Below are 16,517 nucleotides of genomic sequence, written 5' to 3'. Positions count from 1 at the left end.
AATTCCAATTTCTAGAAATGGGATGTCATAGGTTATCATGTTTCATTGAAGAGATTCCTTCCGCGAGTTTCCACAATCATAGATTCTCAGAAGCAACAGGGAACTTGGATTCCATCTACTCCAACTCACACCTGAACAAGAATCCCCTTATATATATTTGAGCAGTGGAACTCATAGTCTCTGTTTGCCACAGCTCTTATGGGAGTGAGCCCTCTTCCTCATGAGACAATGTGTTGTACTTTTGGATAGTTTTAATTGCTGGAAATGTTTTCTTTCATTGGTCCTAAATATGTTACGATAGTTCATGGAATTGTAAGTCTAGAACTAAGGGGTCCTAGAGGCATCTGATCTACTCCCTTAGTTTTATAAATGAAAAAAACAAACAAACCTGAGGTTCAGAGAGAAGTGACTTGCCCAAGGTTACAAACTAGTAAATGGAAGAGGTGTTTTGTTAAGAATCGGTTCATAATTCTCGAAGTTGGGAATGGTCTTAGACGTTTTCCATAGCTAGCTACCTAGTGTTTATATAGCATTTTGAGGTTAGCAGAGCTCTTTACCTATATCTGTAGCTCACATTTATACAGTCCCTCAGGGTTTACAAAGTACTGTCTTCACCCTGTGACATTGGTAGTGTAAATATTAGTATCCTCACTTTACAAATGAGAAGACTGGGGGTTGAAGAGGTCAGGTGGCTTGCTGAAGGTTACACAGTCAGCAAGTGTTTGGATCAAATAAGATGATATTCAGTGAGTAAAGCCTTCCTCTTGGATTCAGAACAACCCAATCTCACAAGCACAAGATAAGGGAGACATGGCTACGTAGCACCTTGCCTCTAAGAGATCTGGGGGTTTTAGGAGGCTATAAGATCAGCTTAGTTGTATGTCGGCTGTGTGTTAGGGGAGCCAGAAAAGTTAATGTGACCTTGGGCTGCACTGAGAGAGGCAGAACTGCCAGAAATTAGGGGAGATAGATGCTCTCTCCATGCTCTGTCTGGTCAGACTACATCTACAGTGTGTATTAAGTTTGCAAAGCCACAGTTCAATAATGGCATGGATAAGTTGGAGAACAAGGGTAACCAGGTAACAAGGGTGAATGGTCTTCAGTACACACCAAAGAAGATTGGTTGGGCATAACTGGGAATATTTAGTTAGGTGAAAAGAAGACTCAGATAGGACCCCAGAGCTGTCTTTTTTTTTGGAAGAGCTATCACTTGGAAGAAGTGTTAGACATGTTCTTTTTGGCCACAGAAGACTGAACCTGGGGCAAAGGATAGACGTTACAAAAAGGCAAATTAAGGCTGGGTGTTAGGAAAAACTTCCCAACTACTAGAGCTGTCCCAGAGTAGAATGAATTGCCTCAAAAGGTGGTGAGATCCTGTCCTCAGAGATCTGTGGGTAGAGGCCAGATGGCAACTTGTGGGGCTGGGTCTTTTTCAGGTAGTGGTTAGGCTTAGCCACTGAGCTCCCTTCCAAAGCTGAGATTCTGATCCCCTGAGCCCAGGGCCTGGGGCTCCCAATTCCAACCCCTTCTTCTTATTCCATAGAGTTTTCTCATGCTTCATGCCATGCCATCTTTTCCTCTAGGTTCAGAGCTGTAGAATTCCCAATACCCAGTGAAAGCTAACCTATGGATTTTGTTGCTGGTGCTGTTGTATTTATCAGTCTGCATAATGCTATTATAATATGCTTTAAAAATGTGAACTCATGTTTAGGAACAGCTGTTACCAAATATCGTGTGTGTGTGTGTGTGTGTGTGTGTGTGTGTGTGTGTAGGGAGGAGGCAGTAGTTATTTCCAGAATCATATTCTCATTTCATATCAGCCAGCAGTTGTTATTTGGTGACTAAGCCCAAGGAAACCAAGAATCTTTAAAATGCACTAATTGAGCAATTAGATTTCCATAAGCAATAGCCAGAATTTCTGGACTGTATTGGCCAGTTTTTAGCAAATGAAATGGGCAATAAAAGAAGGAATCATCTCTCTTCAGACGTTAGCATGCTAACTGAATTAGTCCAGCCCAGGGAACAATTCAGAGACCTAGAACTGGAGGAAAGCACAGAATTTACCCCGTCCAATCCTTTCTTTTATAGCTCACGGAAGTGAGGTCTGAGGAGGTCAAGGGCCTGGGGTTGCGTAGGTAGCAAGCTTCCGAGGTAAGATTTGAAGTCAGGACCTCTGACATCTGAGGCGGGACCCTTTGTACTCTTTTCACTCTACCACACAATTCTATCCCATTTTGTTCCCCACAAGAGCTCTATAATCAATCCATGCTCTTTTCATGCCCCCACCCCAACTGCCTCTCAACCAACCTTCATTCAAGTAAAGTCATCTCAGTTCTGAAATGGGCACCTGGAACCTCAGGGTTCAGTGGTGATATAATTACACCTCCCTCAAAGGATTATTGTGAGGGTCAGCTGACATAATATCTGTAAAGTGCTTTGCACAGTGCCTGACACATAGTAGGTGCTTAATAAGTACATTTCTCTAATAAAAATAGTAGAATACATTTCTTAACGAAAACCTTTCTGTAACTTCCTCCCTTTCTGTCTCCCCTGGCATTGTAAAACATTTGAAAAGGAGTAGCAAGAAACAAGGCTAGTTAGGCAGGATGGAGCCATAGTGTGGAGGGCCTTGAATGCCAGGATCAGAATTTTTTCTTTTTTTGATAGGTGCTGGGAGGGCACTGAAGGTTTTGGGGGCAGAGGAATGACCTGGTCCACTGAGTGGAAGTATATTTGGGAGGTTACTTGTGCGGCTGGTCACTTTGGCTCTTTTGCTGTGCGATGAATGGGAGGGGGTAGCCTGAGCCCAAATATGAAGGATCAGAAATCTGTATTTTCTTCAGCAGTCCATGGGATACCACAGAAGAGTTTTAAGGAGAGGAGTCCCATAATCATAATGGAAGGACATGGGAAAGATTGCTCCCAGCATCACTGCGGAGGATGGCTTGGAGAGGGGATACCTCCTTCCCTGAAGGGAGGACCTCAGGAAAAGGCTGACTGACCACTTGTCAGGGATGCTGATAGGGAGATTCTTATACAGGCCCTGGTCGGACTAGGTGGCCTTGAGATTCCTTCCAACCACGAGATTCTGGACTTCAGGATGAAGCTATGAGCATGGCATCAATGAGAGGAGATGAGGGATTCTGGCTTATTTACCTTTATGGAACCAGCAACATCAGGGCCTTAGGTCAGGGATCACATTGGGCCACCCATGCTTTATGCCAAGCTAGGTGGGGCAGCAAATAGAGCACAGGGCCCTAAGTCAAGAAGGCTTGTCTTTATGAGTTCAAATCTGACCTCAGACATTAACTAGCCTAAATGACCCTTGGTAAGCCACTTGAGTTTGTCTCAATTTCCTCATCTGTAAAATGGGGATAATGATAGCACCTGTCTTCAAGGGTTGGTGTGAGGACCAAATAAGGTCAACTTATAAAGTGTTTGGCACAGTGCCTGCCAATTAGTAGATGCTTAATAAAAGTTCATTTCCTTCCTTCCAGTACTCAGGAGTGATAAGGCCATCCAGTCTGCATCCTCATCTAGGAGAAGAAGAGAAACTGGAATACACTAGAAATAACAGAACCTCTGATGTGTTCTACTGATCTCACAACCTTTGAAAGCATCTAGGGAAAATGACAGATGAAGGACATAAAATTAGCATTTAGAATAGAACAACGTCCAAACAAAAGATTTGCTCTGTTACTTGTTAACTGGAAGACAAAAGAATTTTGCTCTAGTGCAAGGAAAAACAAAACTCTGTGGCAGATGGGGCCCATTGGGTCCATTCTTTACAGCAATGGAATTGTCAGGCTGTTGTACATGTTTTCCTTTGCCAGTCACTTTTCCTGGTTCCTGGTAATATTTAGGAATCAATGGAATCAGTTGCCCCTAATTGATGCAAGAAATGAGCTCCTCTATCACCTTCCATTATAAGCTCATAGATTTAGAGCTTGAAGGGACCTTGGAAGCCATCTAACTCAAAACCCTTCTTTTACAGATGGGGAAACTGAGACCCAAGAAGGTGAAGGGACTTACCCACCATCATCCAAATAGGAAGTGATAGAGGCAGGATTGAACCTGGGCCTTCTGACTGTGGCACAGGAAGTCTTGCTACCTACCATGCTGCTCATCCCATGGATATCAAAATGGCATTGTTTATTTCCAGCTGGTATTTAGTATATACATTTCACTGAAGCCATACTCTGGGGAAATGGAGCACTGGGCCTGGGGTCAGGAAGACTTGAGTTCAAATCTGACCTTAGATAAATACTAGCTCTGTGATCCTAGGCAAGTCACTCAACCTTTGTCTGCCCCAGTTTCTTTATCTATAAAATGGGGATAATAATATCACCTACTTCTCAGGGTTGTTGTGAGGATCAAATGAGATATAATTACAAAAATCTCTTTGTGCAATACATAGTTGGTGACCTCTAAATGCATTGTTATGGTTTGTAACCTATTAAAAAACAGATTTGGTAGGCCAAAATGCCACCTTAATTCCCTCCTGCAAAAAGGAATCTTCCGTAACATATATCAAAATTAAGCAAGATTGCTTGAAAGATGGAGTAGCAGAGAAAGTGATAGACTTGTATTATTTAACATTTATTTAATGATTTGAGGTTCACAAAGCACTTTACAAATGTGATATTTTATCCTCACTGCAATCTTGGGAGGTAGGTGCTCTGATTATTCCCCTCTTACAGATTAAGAAATTGAAGTAAAGAGAGGGTAAGTGATTTGCCCAGGTCACACAGTTAGAAAGTGTCTGAGGCTGGATTTGAATTCAGGTCTTTCTGATTTCAAGCTGACATTTTTATGCAGCGTGCCCCCTACCTACTTTATAATATTAGGCAAGGCACAAAGTAGGGAGGAGTCATTTGCCAAAGATGTTTACTCTTGATAGAGAAGATCCAATGTAGGACAAAGGCAGATGAAGCTAGTGCTCATCTAAGCATCATCTGTATGCCTAGGAGTGGGTTAGATGCTGTTGCCTTGCTCTCAAACAGTGTGCATTTTGAGACCAAGCAGAATCAGTCTACTACTATGGTCTGGAGACCCTTGGTGTGTGTGTGGGGGTCCTGGGCCCCTTTCAGGGGATCTATAATGCCCACACTATTTTCCTAATTAAATTATTTCATAATAAAATTAAGATATTTTAATTTCTACTCCAGTAAGTATTGATAGGGAAAACTCACTGTGTGTCAATAAATGTTTGACAACCAGCTCTCCAGAAAAAAAAAGTACACCCAACACAGATTTCAGTTTAGTCTATATTAACATTTTCTCCATCATGTTCTTTAGTTCAGACAGCCAGCCAACAAAACCCCAATAAATCAATTTGTATTCTGAGGAGTAAATTCTTACACTGAAAATTTAACAATTGGCTTTTGCATGCTTCTACCAGCTGGGTGCCAGCAAACCCTGGACATAACAACAACAACAACATTTATACGGTGCCTATTATGTGCCAGGCACTGACCTAAGCATCTCACAAATACTCTCATCTGATCTTCACAACAACCTTGAAAAGGAGGTGCTATTATTATTCCCATTTTACAGATAAGGAAACCGAGGCAAACAGAAGTTAAGTCACTTGCCTAGGGTCATACAACTTGTAATTGTCTGAGACTGGATTTGAATTTAGGTCTTCCTGACTACAGGGCCAGGGTTTTCTCCACTTTTCTACTTAGCTGCCTCAATTATTTTTAATACTCAGTCATTTTAAATAACTTAAATGGTCCTGAGACCAAAAAGTTGGACAACTGCAGTTCTAACCAGTCTTACCTACAGAACAGAAACTAGCTAGTGGGTATCATCTCGCAAGGTGACGTTTGTCAGATTTTCCCTATGCTTCCCAGGAGTGAGTTAGGACATCAGTGCAGAGGGCAAACTTTCTGTTTTTCTTGAAAGATAATTAATTACTCATCATAAGTCTGATTTCATTTAGACTTAGACTCATTTCTCTCAGGAGTCAAGCTTCTACTATCTTCCAGCATGGGACTCTTAGTCTGATAGAGGTTAGGCTGAGATGTCCTCCAAAGCCCCTTCTAACGCTCAGCTGCTGGGATTCTATGACCTTTGTACATGTCATTCTAGGCCTGTTTCATACCTGGTTTTCTGATATTGTTTGCTTTTGAGCTTCTTCCCAGGCCTTAGCTTTAGGTGGACAAATGTTTGTTCAGTAAAGAAGGGAAGCTTTAATGTTTCAGGGAAGCTTTGTTATTTACCATGGATCCTTTAGGGAGAGATGACCTCAAAGGAAAAATTCATGTTCCAATAGTGATGATAAGGGTTGATAACCCCTATGGAGTTTCCAGCATGAATCAGTATTTATGCCTCTCCAAAAAGGAAAGGTAAGAGGAAGTGAAGGACTTACTCAGAAATGAGTAATAGATTATGGATCGTGCCTGGATTTCCTTGTGAAGATGTGCACGTGCAGTCCGGTGGAAAGAGCTTTGGATGGAGAACCCAGAGACCTCAGTTTTAGTTCTAGTTCTATCCTTTATTTTGTGACCTTGGACAGGCTGCTAATACTCTCTGAACCTCAGTTTCCCCCCATGTAAAATGAAGGAGTAGGATGAGAATGGATTTCTTTTTTACCAGGACTCTCTTAAGTGTTATTTTATGAGCAAATCCTGTGGTTTATAATGGTAACTCTCTAAAGAGCATTGGGAGAAGCTCAAAGATCATTTCCTGTCATTAACTGAAAAGAAGATAAAGAAGAAAAAGTCTAATCCTGAGGAGAAACATTAAGATGTTAAAGAGACTACTTATTACCTGGAATGAAATGAAAGGTTTGGGACTGAGCTTTCAGGCAAGCGAAAAAAAGCCAACCACCAAGCTTTGAGGCAAAGCTTTTGAAGCTTTGAGGAGACTTTGGGGGTGATGTTGGTCATAGCCAAGATCCTGTAAATAGTAGTATATTTGTGTTTATTATTGCACATTTGTGCAAACTCTCTTGAACAAAAGTGTGTCCATATTTGTATGGATGATCAATGCTTTCATGGATCCCCTTGTCAGCAAGGTGTTTCTCATTGAGTAGAACCCATGGGTCAGCAGTCCCAAAGCTAGCTGCACTGTTTTCTGTACTCTGGTGCCTCAGGGTTTGTGGGAACTATTTAACTTATTTTCCATTATTAGAAATATAGCCTCCTCTTTTCCTCATGCAAAGGGGCCAGGAGTTCCTAAAACCACAGGTTAAAATGTGTCCCTTGTTTTGGAAATGAATGTGTGCATTGTCATTTTACCAGCATGATGACATTATGGCTTTATAGTGCTATAAGAAAAACCAGAGACAGGAAATGAGCTGGGGAGGTGACCAATTGAGTGTGAGGGCTGGAGATCTCCCAATACCATTCATGGTGTGATATTGACTGTTCGATAGTTAATTAAAACTGTGAGTATTTCTATTTAGTTAAAAATAGTCACTCTTCTATGAAATTCACTTTGGTTTGCTTTGATATAAAAGATATCAGAACACTGTTGATTATGTGAATGTTTAAAATTGTAAAAAGTAGGATGAGCAGTGGAATAGATTGGTGACAGCCAGTAATTGCATGTTACGTAGGGGACTTTTCTATGGGAGCTAAAACTACATTAGTAATAAACTCAGCTCTTTCCTTTTTTCCCATAATTCTCTGAGTGTAATACTCTCCCTTTTTTCCATTTCAGATTAATTTTTCCAGTTCCACATCTTAGAACAAGATGGGTTTTCAAAAATTATTTGTGGCACTGCTCCAATGGGGTAAGTTTTTTTTAACCGTTCTGAAGCCCCACACTTTATGAGAGATTTTGCCCCACAAAATCTAACTGTAAATCTTTTTATGTGAAGATTCAGCAGTTATAAATAACATCTCCCCTCAATGTTCATGTATGTCAGGATATTTAAAATCTAAAAGAGAGGGAAGACATCTGTCTGAAGAAAAGAGGATATTCCATTCTTTATGACCACAGAAAAGCTGTGGTTTGGTCAGCATCACATCTTATTTAAAAAAAAAAATAATATTGTCTCATTCTTTTGAATCTAGAGATTTTAGTTTAGGGATCAGATCAATTGTAGAATGTATTTAAAATACTGACTTTATACTTTTAGATAGCCCATATGTGTGGGATGATACGTATTTTGCCCACTCACTCTGTTCTTCATTGTGACACGTGAAACTGGAGAATATAAAATTGAAAATTATAGTCTTTCATTTCTTTTCACCCCAATTAGAATGTTATTGAATTCTACAAATTTAAATCTGTCCATATTAAGGAAAAATCTCTGAGGAGCAGCCAGTAATCCTGTTTTAGTTACTTAATTAATGAAGATTATTGACAAACTGGAATGAATGAAAAAGCACTTATAAGGTGATATCTGTATTCCTGGCACTGGGGATACAAATATAAAGGTTAGATAGTTCCTGCTCTCAAAGAGTTTACATTCTAATAAGTGGAGATAACACATATAAGTGAATGGTAGTGAGGAAGAATTGGAGATAACACATCGTAGGGGAGTTGTTGGGTTGGCAAATGGATCAACAGGACAGTTGTTAGATATAAATTTGCCAGAGGCAATGGTAGCATTAATTTGATTAAATTCTCAGAGCAAGAGGTAGACAGTGTATGTGTGTGTGTTGTGTGTATGTGCGTGTGTGTTTGTGTCTGAGTGTATGTGTGTGTGTTGTGTGTATGTGTGTGTGTGGTGTGTGTATGTGCGTGTGTGTTTGTGTCTGAGTGTATGTGTGTGTTTGGAAGAGAGTGATTGGGTAGGATTGGGCGTGCAGAAGTAGACTAAAAAAATGGTCAGGATGAAAGAACATCGTTGGGTCTGAGATAAGAGTGACTGGCTAGGTAGAATGAGGTTTCTTATCAATCAGGAATTCATCCATAGGAGGGCAGGCATAATGGTAATGTTCTCAAAACCATGCCATTCCAGGATTAATTGTAGCTCCTGGGAGTGGATACACTGAGGAAGAGAAGACTTCTGGTTGTCTTCAACTAATTGAAAGTGTTGTTTGTCCTTTGTTCTCAAAGAGGACCAATGATGTCTTGACTTGTGTGTGAATTTGATACGAGTGGAGCAGAGCTGTTCAAAGTCCTCAGCTTCACTCCCTCTCTCAGTGTCATCCAGTGGGAGACAAAGGTCAAGATGTCTGGCAATGGCCCAGGGTGCAGTCAGTGACCTGAGCCTTTCTAAATTAAGGTCTTTCCCAGGTCTCAGTTTGTCTGAGACCGTGTCCATTCAACATCTGAGGGCTGGGTAAGAATTGAGGCTAAAGATGGCTCAATTTGCCATCACAAAGTTATCAGCCTGGGAGGGGGAGACCCTCAGAATTTCTGACTAGAACAGAAACAATTGCTATTTACTCATTCTAAGCCATCAAAAACCTAGACAATAAGTCACAGAGGCCTGAGATGTGGCTATTATTGGCTATTCAACGAAAGAGTGATTTGGGCTTTAAGGTCGAGTCGAGTAGCTCGAATTAAAACGCAGTGGACTTTCAAAAGTCTGTTTTTTCAGAGCTATATTCAAGAAATCAAAATGAAAACCATGCAGGACAAAAACACGTTCAAAAGTAGAACATGATGTGTCTCAGCTTCTTGCAAATAAAAACTGAAACAAAAGTAAAAATGAAGAAGGAAAAAAAAAGGAGAAGGAGGAGGAGGAGGAGAAAGTAGTTAGGGAGAGCTACTGGCAGGTCAGAAGATCATGAAGGGCCCCCTGAAGAAGGTGAACTAGTTCCAGTTGTCTTTTTGGTCTCTATATTGGACTACTCTTTGGTTGAGATCTCTGGCCTTGATCAAGTCCTTGGCTACATAGAATATTTAAAAGGATCCGGCCTTTAGACAGCAAACTGATGAGCTCCTATTTTGTCTAATTACACCGAACAGAGCCAGTTCCACTTGTGGAGTAAAGCAGCATTTGCTGAGGAAGGTGAGATGACAACGTCGGACCTTCTTTCCATTCAGCCGACAAAAAAGTCACCGTCCACTGTAGAGTCAACGTCTTCATTGCTTCATTGTACTTTTTATCCCAGTTTATTTGTCAAGGATATGAGGTTATGGCTCATTCCAACTGATTGCATCTTTCTATTGGGGTTGAAAACCTTATTACAGCCAATGAGTCATGCTACATATTCTTTGTTTTGTTAAACAAGAAAAAAAATTAAACTACGTGATTACTTTTCAGATAGCAACTGATTTAAAAAGCATTTATTGGAAAAAATGAACATGTCAGAAAGAGGATCATGGTAGGATTTTGCTTTGAATAAAAGGCCTAAAATAACTATTTGTCCATTCAGATTTAATATGCTGAATTTGTCATATGCTATTAACTTGCTAATGTGCTTTTAATGAATTATATTTTTTTGTATTAGTGGAATTTTTTCTCATTTCTATTATTTCATATTCATTAAGCTCTTTTTCAATTCTCTTTTTTCCTATGTGAAAATAAGACAGGATGATGTAGATTTAATTACCCCAAGGTTTTTTTTTTTTTTTAATGATTTGTAAAAATGCTTTCCCTTTCTTCATTAAGCTCTCCTCGACTTTGGACTCATTCATGCAGTGGCCAGATTCTGTCCTAAGGGAGCCTGGACTTTAATGAGAGAGGTTCATTTTCTCATCCTTCTTTGATTTAGGCAGATGTCCTAAGCAGTTCAGAGTAGGTTAGGTAGAGCTCAACTGTTTATTTTCTCCACACACAAAAAACACTTAACACACACAGGGCCTACAAGTGGCATTAATGAAGTCAAAACAGGATACAGTAATTTAGCACTATTATTATATTCTTTCAAGAAGCTGGTACTTAAAACATTAAGACATGATACAGTTTGTGAGACTGCCCAACAGGCATTTTATATTGTGGTTCAGCTCTGCACAGTCTAAACCATGGGTGGGGAATCTGTGGCCTCAAGACCACATGTAGTCCTCTAGGTCCTCAAGTCCCCTTAGGATTTGTTATGTGAAACTTGGATTCAGTCAAAGGGCCACATTTGAGTACTTAGAGGGCCACATGTGGCCTCGAGGCTGCAGATTCCCCACTCCTGGTATAAATGATCCCTTCAGGTCCACATCTTCTGGCAGACCTGCCCAGAAGTCCATCAGTTCCCTTTTGATGGTATCTCCTCTGATTCACAAGTTCTCTAAGCCATCAGGTAGCTTCAGCTAAGGGACTCAGGATCTTGGGACCTCTTGACCTTACAAAACTGATTCCAAGGTTGGACATGCCTGTTCTGAGATTGCTGTTTGGTCATCCGTTAGCCACCAGCTACTTTGCTTGGTTTTGACTCCACCACCATCATCAGCTTCTCTTGCACCCACAGAACAGCATTACCAAAAAACTCCTCATCATAGAGATTGCTTCAGCTTTGGTACTTACACCTCATCAGTGCCCTCACTTACCATTCCTCCAGAAGCCTCCCCTTATAGGAGGCTAAAAATCCCAGACAGCTCTCTTTCCATTTGTTATCAACTGCTCTGCTTAGTTTTGACTCTACCATCATCATCATGCCCTGAAGCCAAGTACTCTCTGACACCCCCCCTTTACATCTCACTTTTGTGTGCTGTCTTCCCCTGGTAGATTGTAAGCTCCTTGAGGGCAGGAACTATCTTTCTTTTTCTTATTTGTATCTTTAGCACTTAGCATAGTGCCTGGCACACAGTAGGTACTTACTGTTTGTTGTATTAAATTTATTTTACTTATACTCATACTCAAGGGAACCACAAGGCTCAGGCTCAGTGCATCTGGCCGAATATCTGCTGTTGCACCTATGTGGGCAACTTCTATGACTGGGGTCAGGGGGCGTGAACAAAAGGGCAATGTTTTTCCATTAAAAGTCCAGCAAGGGAGACCTGCTTGCTATACAGAACATTCAAAAGAAGAGGGAGAGCTTTTAAAACTGATTCTGTTCTCCCTCCCCCAACGATCATGGGTCTTAGGCACTAATAAGGGGATTACTTGGCCATCTCAAAATGCCAAGTCCTTCAGCATTGAGCCCACACATGGTCAGTCAGAAGTCTGGACAGCCCAGTATATGTGCCCATGGTCTGTCATCCCCTCACATACAAGACACATAAATGAGTATCTATGAAGTGTGTATAGAGAAGATATAAAGCAACTTTGATGGAGAAGTCAGTAGCAGCCAAAGGAGAAGGAGATGACCAGGAAAAGTCTCAGCAGAAGGGAATGTTTAAACTGAATCTTAAAGGAAAGTACAGGTTCTAAAAGGCTGAGGTGAGGAAGGAGTTCATCCCAGGCATCAGGGATAGCCAGTGCAATAGTAAAGAGATGGAAGAGAGATTGTCATGTTCAAGGAACAGCAAATAAACTAGTATGACTAGACTCTAGTGGGCATGGAAGGGAGTAATAAGCAAGAAAGCTAGAAAGAAGGCTAGAATGGGAACAGAAAAGCTTCAAATGCCAAACAGAGGAGTTTTTGCTCTAAGTAATACTTTATTGAGTGTGTGAGGGTGTGTGTGACATGATCATAACTGCACTTCAGAAAATCACTTTGGTATATGTGCACAAATTGGCTAGCATGGGGAGAGACTTAAGGCAGGGAGACCAGTTAGGAGACCATTGCAATAGTGTAGGCAAGAGGAAATCAGGGCCTGAACTAGGGTGTTGGAGGTGAGAGTGGAGAGAAACCAGCATAGGGAGGGTATGTTGTAAAAGAAGAAATGAGAAAACTTGACAAAATATTGAATATGTGGGGTGAACAATGAGAAGTCAATAACGCCACTATGACTAGAATGATAGTGGTGAACCCCACAGTAAGAGAGGTTCAGAAGAGGTGTGGGTTTGGGGGGATAGATAAATGCTTTCCATTTTGGAAATGTTGAGTTTGAGATGCCTACGAAACATCTAGTTTGACAGATTCAGTAGGCAGCCGGTGATGCAAGACTAGTTTACCAGGGAGAGAATAAGGATGGTTATATGGATCTGCAAGTCATCTATGTAGAGCTGATCATTGAATTCCTGGAACTGATGCAGGAGATGACATAGAGGGAAAAGAGAACTGGGTTCAGGAAAGAGTGGTGGGGAATTCCCACAATTAATGGGCATGATATAGGTGAGCATCTTGCAAAGGAGGCTAAGAAGAAATGGCCAGACAGGTAGGAGGAGAGACAGGAGAGACCAGTGTTATAAAAACCCAAGAGAAGGAGAAGGATGTCAAACAGAGGTTAAGGATGATGAGCACTGAGAAAAGGATGATCGGATTTGGCAATTAAGATTATTGATAACTTAGAGGAGAGTAGTTTCTCTTCTTTTCTTTTTAATTTATGGAATAAAGCACACATTTCCATAACATAGTACAATAAAAGAGATGATTGTCCATGAAACTGCAAATCTGCTATGCACAACTTGCTATTCCTTTCAAATATACAACAAAATTGTCAGGTAAATTTCTGTTTTTCTTTCCTCCTCCACCACCCTAGAGATGGCTATTATTAGGCCCAAATAGGTATACACACACACACACACACACACATATACATATATTATATATGTATGTATGTATAATTATTCTATACATACATTTATTAATCAATTCTTTCTTTGGATGCAGATAGCATCTTTATTCATATGTCCTTTATAGTTAATTTGGGTATTTATAAATGACAGAATGACTTATTTGCTCAAAGTTCTTCCTAAAACAATATTGTTGTCACTCTATACAGTGTTCCCTTGGTTCTGTTCATTTCATTCTTCATTATTTCATTCATGTTCTTCCATGTTTCTCTAAATTAATTGAGCTCATCTTTTCTTATAGCCCAGTAGTATTCCATCATAATCATGTAACACAACTTGTTCAGTCATTCCCCAATTGATGGGCATCCATCCCTGCAACTTCTAGTTCTTAGCCACTACAAAGAAAGCTGTTATAAACATTTTAGAACATACAGATTCTTTTCCTTTTCCCCCCGATCATCTTTGGAAATAGACCAAGTAATAGTATTGCTGGGTCAAAGGGTACAGGTAGTTTAATAACTCTTTGGGTATAATTCTAGATTGCTCTCCACAATGGTTGGATCATTTCATAATTCCACCAACAATGAATTAGCGTCCAAATTTTTTCACATCCTCTCCAACATCCATCACTTTCCCCTTCTATCATTTTAGCCAGCCTAGTAGGTATAAAATGATATCTCAAAGTTGTTTTAATCTGCATTTTTCTAATCAATCATGACTTAGAACATTGTTATATGACTATAAATTATTTTGATTTCTTCATTGGAAAACTGACTGTTCCTATCCTTTGACCATTTATCAATTGGGGAATGACTTGTATTCTTATATATTTGACAAAATTCTTTATATATCTCATATATGGGACATTTATTTAATAAACTATCTACAAAACTCCCCCCCACCAATTTTCTACTTTCCTTTTAATTTTGGCTATGTTTATTTTACTTGTACAAAATCTTTTTAATTTAATGTAACTGAAATTATCTATTTTATACCTAATTTTGCTCTCTGTCTTTTATTTATTCATACATTGTTCACCTATTCATAAGTCTGATAAATAATATTTTCCATGTTCTTCTAATTTTCTTGTAAAATCTCTCTTTATATCTAGGTCTAGGTCATATATCCACTTTGACCTTATCTTGGTAAATGGTTTGAGATATTGGTCCATTCCCAGTTTATGGCATACTGTTTTCCAGTTTCTCAATAATTTTAACCAAATTATGAATTCTTATCCCAAAAAGTCTTTACACTTGTCAAATACAAGGTTATTATGTTTATGTGCTACTGTAAATTGTATGTCTACTCTATTCCATTGATTTATCTTTCTATTTCTAGCCAGTACCAGATTGTTTTGATCATTATTGCCTTATAATATAGTTTAAGATCTGATATTGCTAAGATACTTTTATTGCTACCCCCACCTTTTTTCTTGCATCAGCTAAAGCTTAGTAAGTTCTACTCCAATCCTCCATTTTCACTCTGTGTGTATCTCTCATTTTTAAATGTATTTCTTGTAAACAACATATTGTTGGATTCTGATTTTTAATCCATTCTGTAATCCATTTCCATTTTATGAATGAGTCCATCCCATTCACATTCAAAGTTATAATTGTTACTTGTGAATTCCCCCCCCCCTTATTTTTATTATTTTCCTTCTCAGCCTCCCTTTTTACCCTATCCCCCTTTATCTTCTCCCCTTATCCTCTTATTCCTTATTTTACTCTCCCTTCTGAAAGTCCCTCCTTTATATATTTACCCCACCTTCCTAATTTTAGTCAATGTAACCTAAGAGATCATGGGTAACTTAGGGGAGAGTAGTTTCAATTGAAACCAGAGGATAAAGGATCAAGAAGTGAGTGAGAGAAAAGGAAGTGGAGATAAGGAGTATAGAAAGACTTTTTTTTAGAGTTGGCTGAGAAAGGGAGAAGAAATACAGTATAAAAATTTGTAGAAATGGTAGAATCTTTTAAGGATGGGAAGGATCTAGATGTATTTGAAGACGATGGAGAGAGAATCGGTAAATTCAATTGAAACTTCTGTCTCAAAGTTACCAGAGATGTCTGTCTTAATTGCCAGAGAACAAAGAGCCTTTTTGCTGGAATCATACCTGAGGTCTTTCTAGCATGGTAGAAACCTTTCAAGGTTTGTTCTCCATTTGGTATAGCTTTTGAGAATTCCACACTGTGATCAAGCTTCATGGAGCATGTTGGAGAGATCTGCTGTGGTGATTTTATGGGACAACCACAGACAAAAGTTATATAGGATGGGCAGGCATTGATGAGTCATTAGAAGGAATATCTACATTGATGAGATCATGGATCCATTGGTAGATTTGGGTAGATGGATGATGGTGCTTTAAGTGTGTACAACACTTAGTAAAGAGTCAAACTCTCTGCTGGAACTTTGGAAAATTTTAAGAATCATTTTGAAGTATCTATTGTCTTCAAATTTCTACTGGCTTCATAGCCAAAATGCTTTACTGCTTTGTAATTTGCCTCTTTTTTTTTGTCTTCACAGATTTTATCCAAATGATAATTGCATATGACATGGCATATCAAATTCCCCCATGGAATTTCATGCTTTCCTGTTTGCCACCAAACAAGACTGCTGACTTCCATTGGCCTTCTGGATTCTCCAAGAACATTTCTATCTTTAGTGGAGATGATCAAACTGCTGACACTAACTTTAATTCACGTGATTCACACCCTTCAGAATTTGCATCCAAAGAAAGTTTCTACTGTTGCCTTTGGAGTGAACATGATAAAAATCCCTCCATGTGTGCAAACAGCACAGAAAGGAAGACATTTGTTTCTCCATTAATATTCTCCCAAGCTTTGCAACAAAGAGGTAGATTTTTAAAATTCTAGATAACTCATTTTTTAAGTATTTGAAAAGATTTTTTTTGACATTTTGAGTGTTGTTTTTATTTGACAAACAGCTTACTGTTCAGTAAATATGAATGAGGTAGATAGAAAGATGTTCCCTTGATCAAAATTTTTGTATGAATAAAAGAAAATTAGGTTTACATTCATAGTATCAAATTACCAACACCAGAAAT

At 39.3% G+C, this 16,517-nt stretch overlaps 1 protein-coding gene across 1 annotated transcript in view; it reads left to right on the top strand.

Moving 5' to 3' along the window:
• The first annotated feature begins 7,701 nt into the window (after positions 1-7,701).
• Positions 7,702-16,517, top strand: part of LEPR (leptin receptor) — a 62,253-nt gene continuing 53,437 nt past the window's right edge. The window contains exons 1-2 of the mRNA XM_027874096.1: positions 7,702-7,741; positions 15,977-16,306. Coding sequence (XP_027729897.1) covers positions 7,702-7,741; positions 15,977-16,306 — 370 coding nt within the window. The remainder of the gene's footprint in view (positions 7,742-15,976; positions 16,307-16,517) is intronic.

The sequence above is a fragment of the Vombatus ursinus genome, unplaced genomic scaffold, assembly GCF_900497805.2.
Source record: "Vombatus ursinus unplaced genomic scaffold, bare-nosed wombat genome assembly UNPS02014804.1, whole genome shotgun sequence".
In the NCBI taxonomy this organism is placed as follows: domain Eukaryota; kingdom Metazoa; phylum Chordata; class Mammalia; order Diprotodontia; family Vombatidae; genus Vombatus; species Vombatus ursinus.
This window is presented reverse-complemented; position numbering and strand designations above follow the sequence as displayed.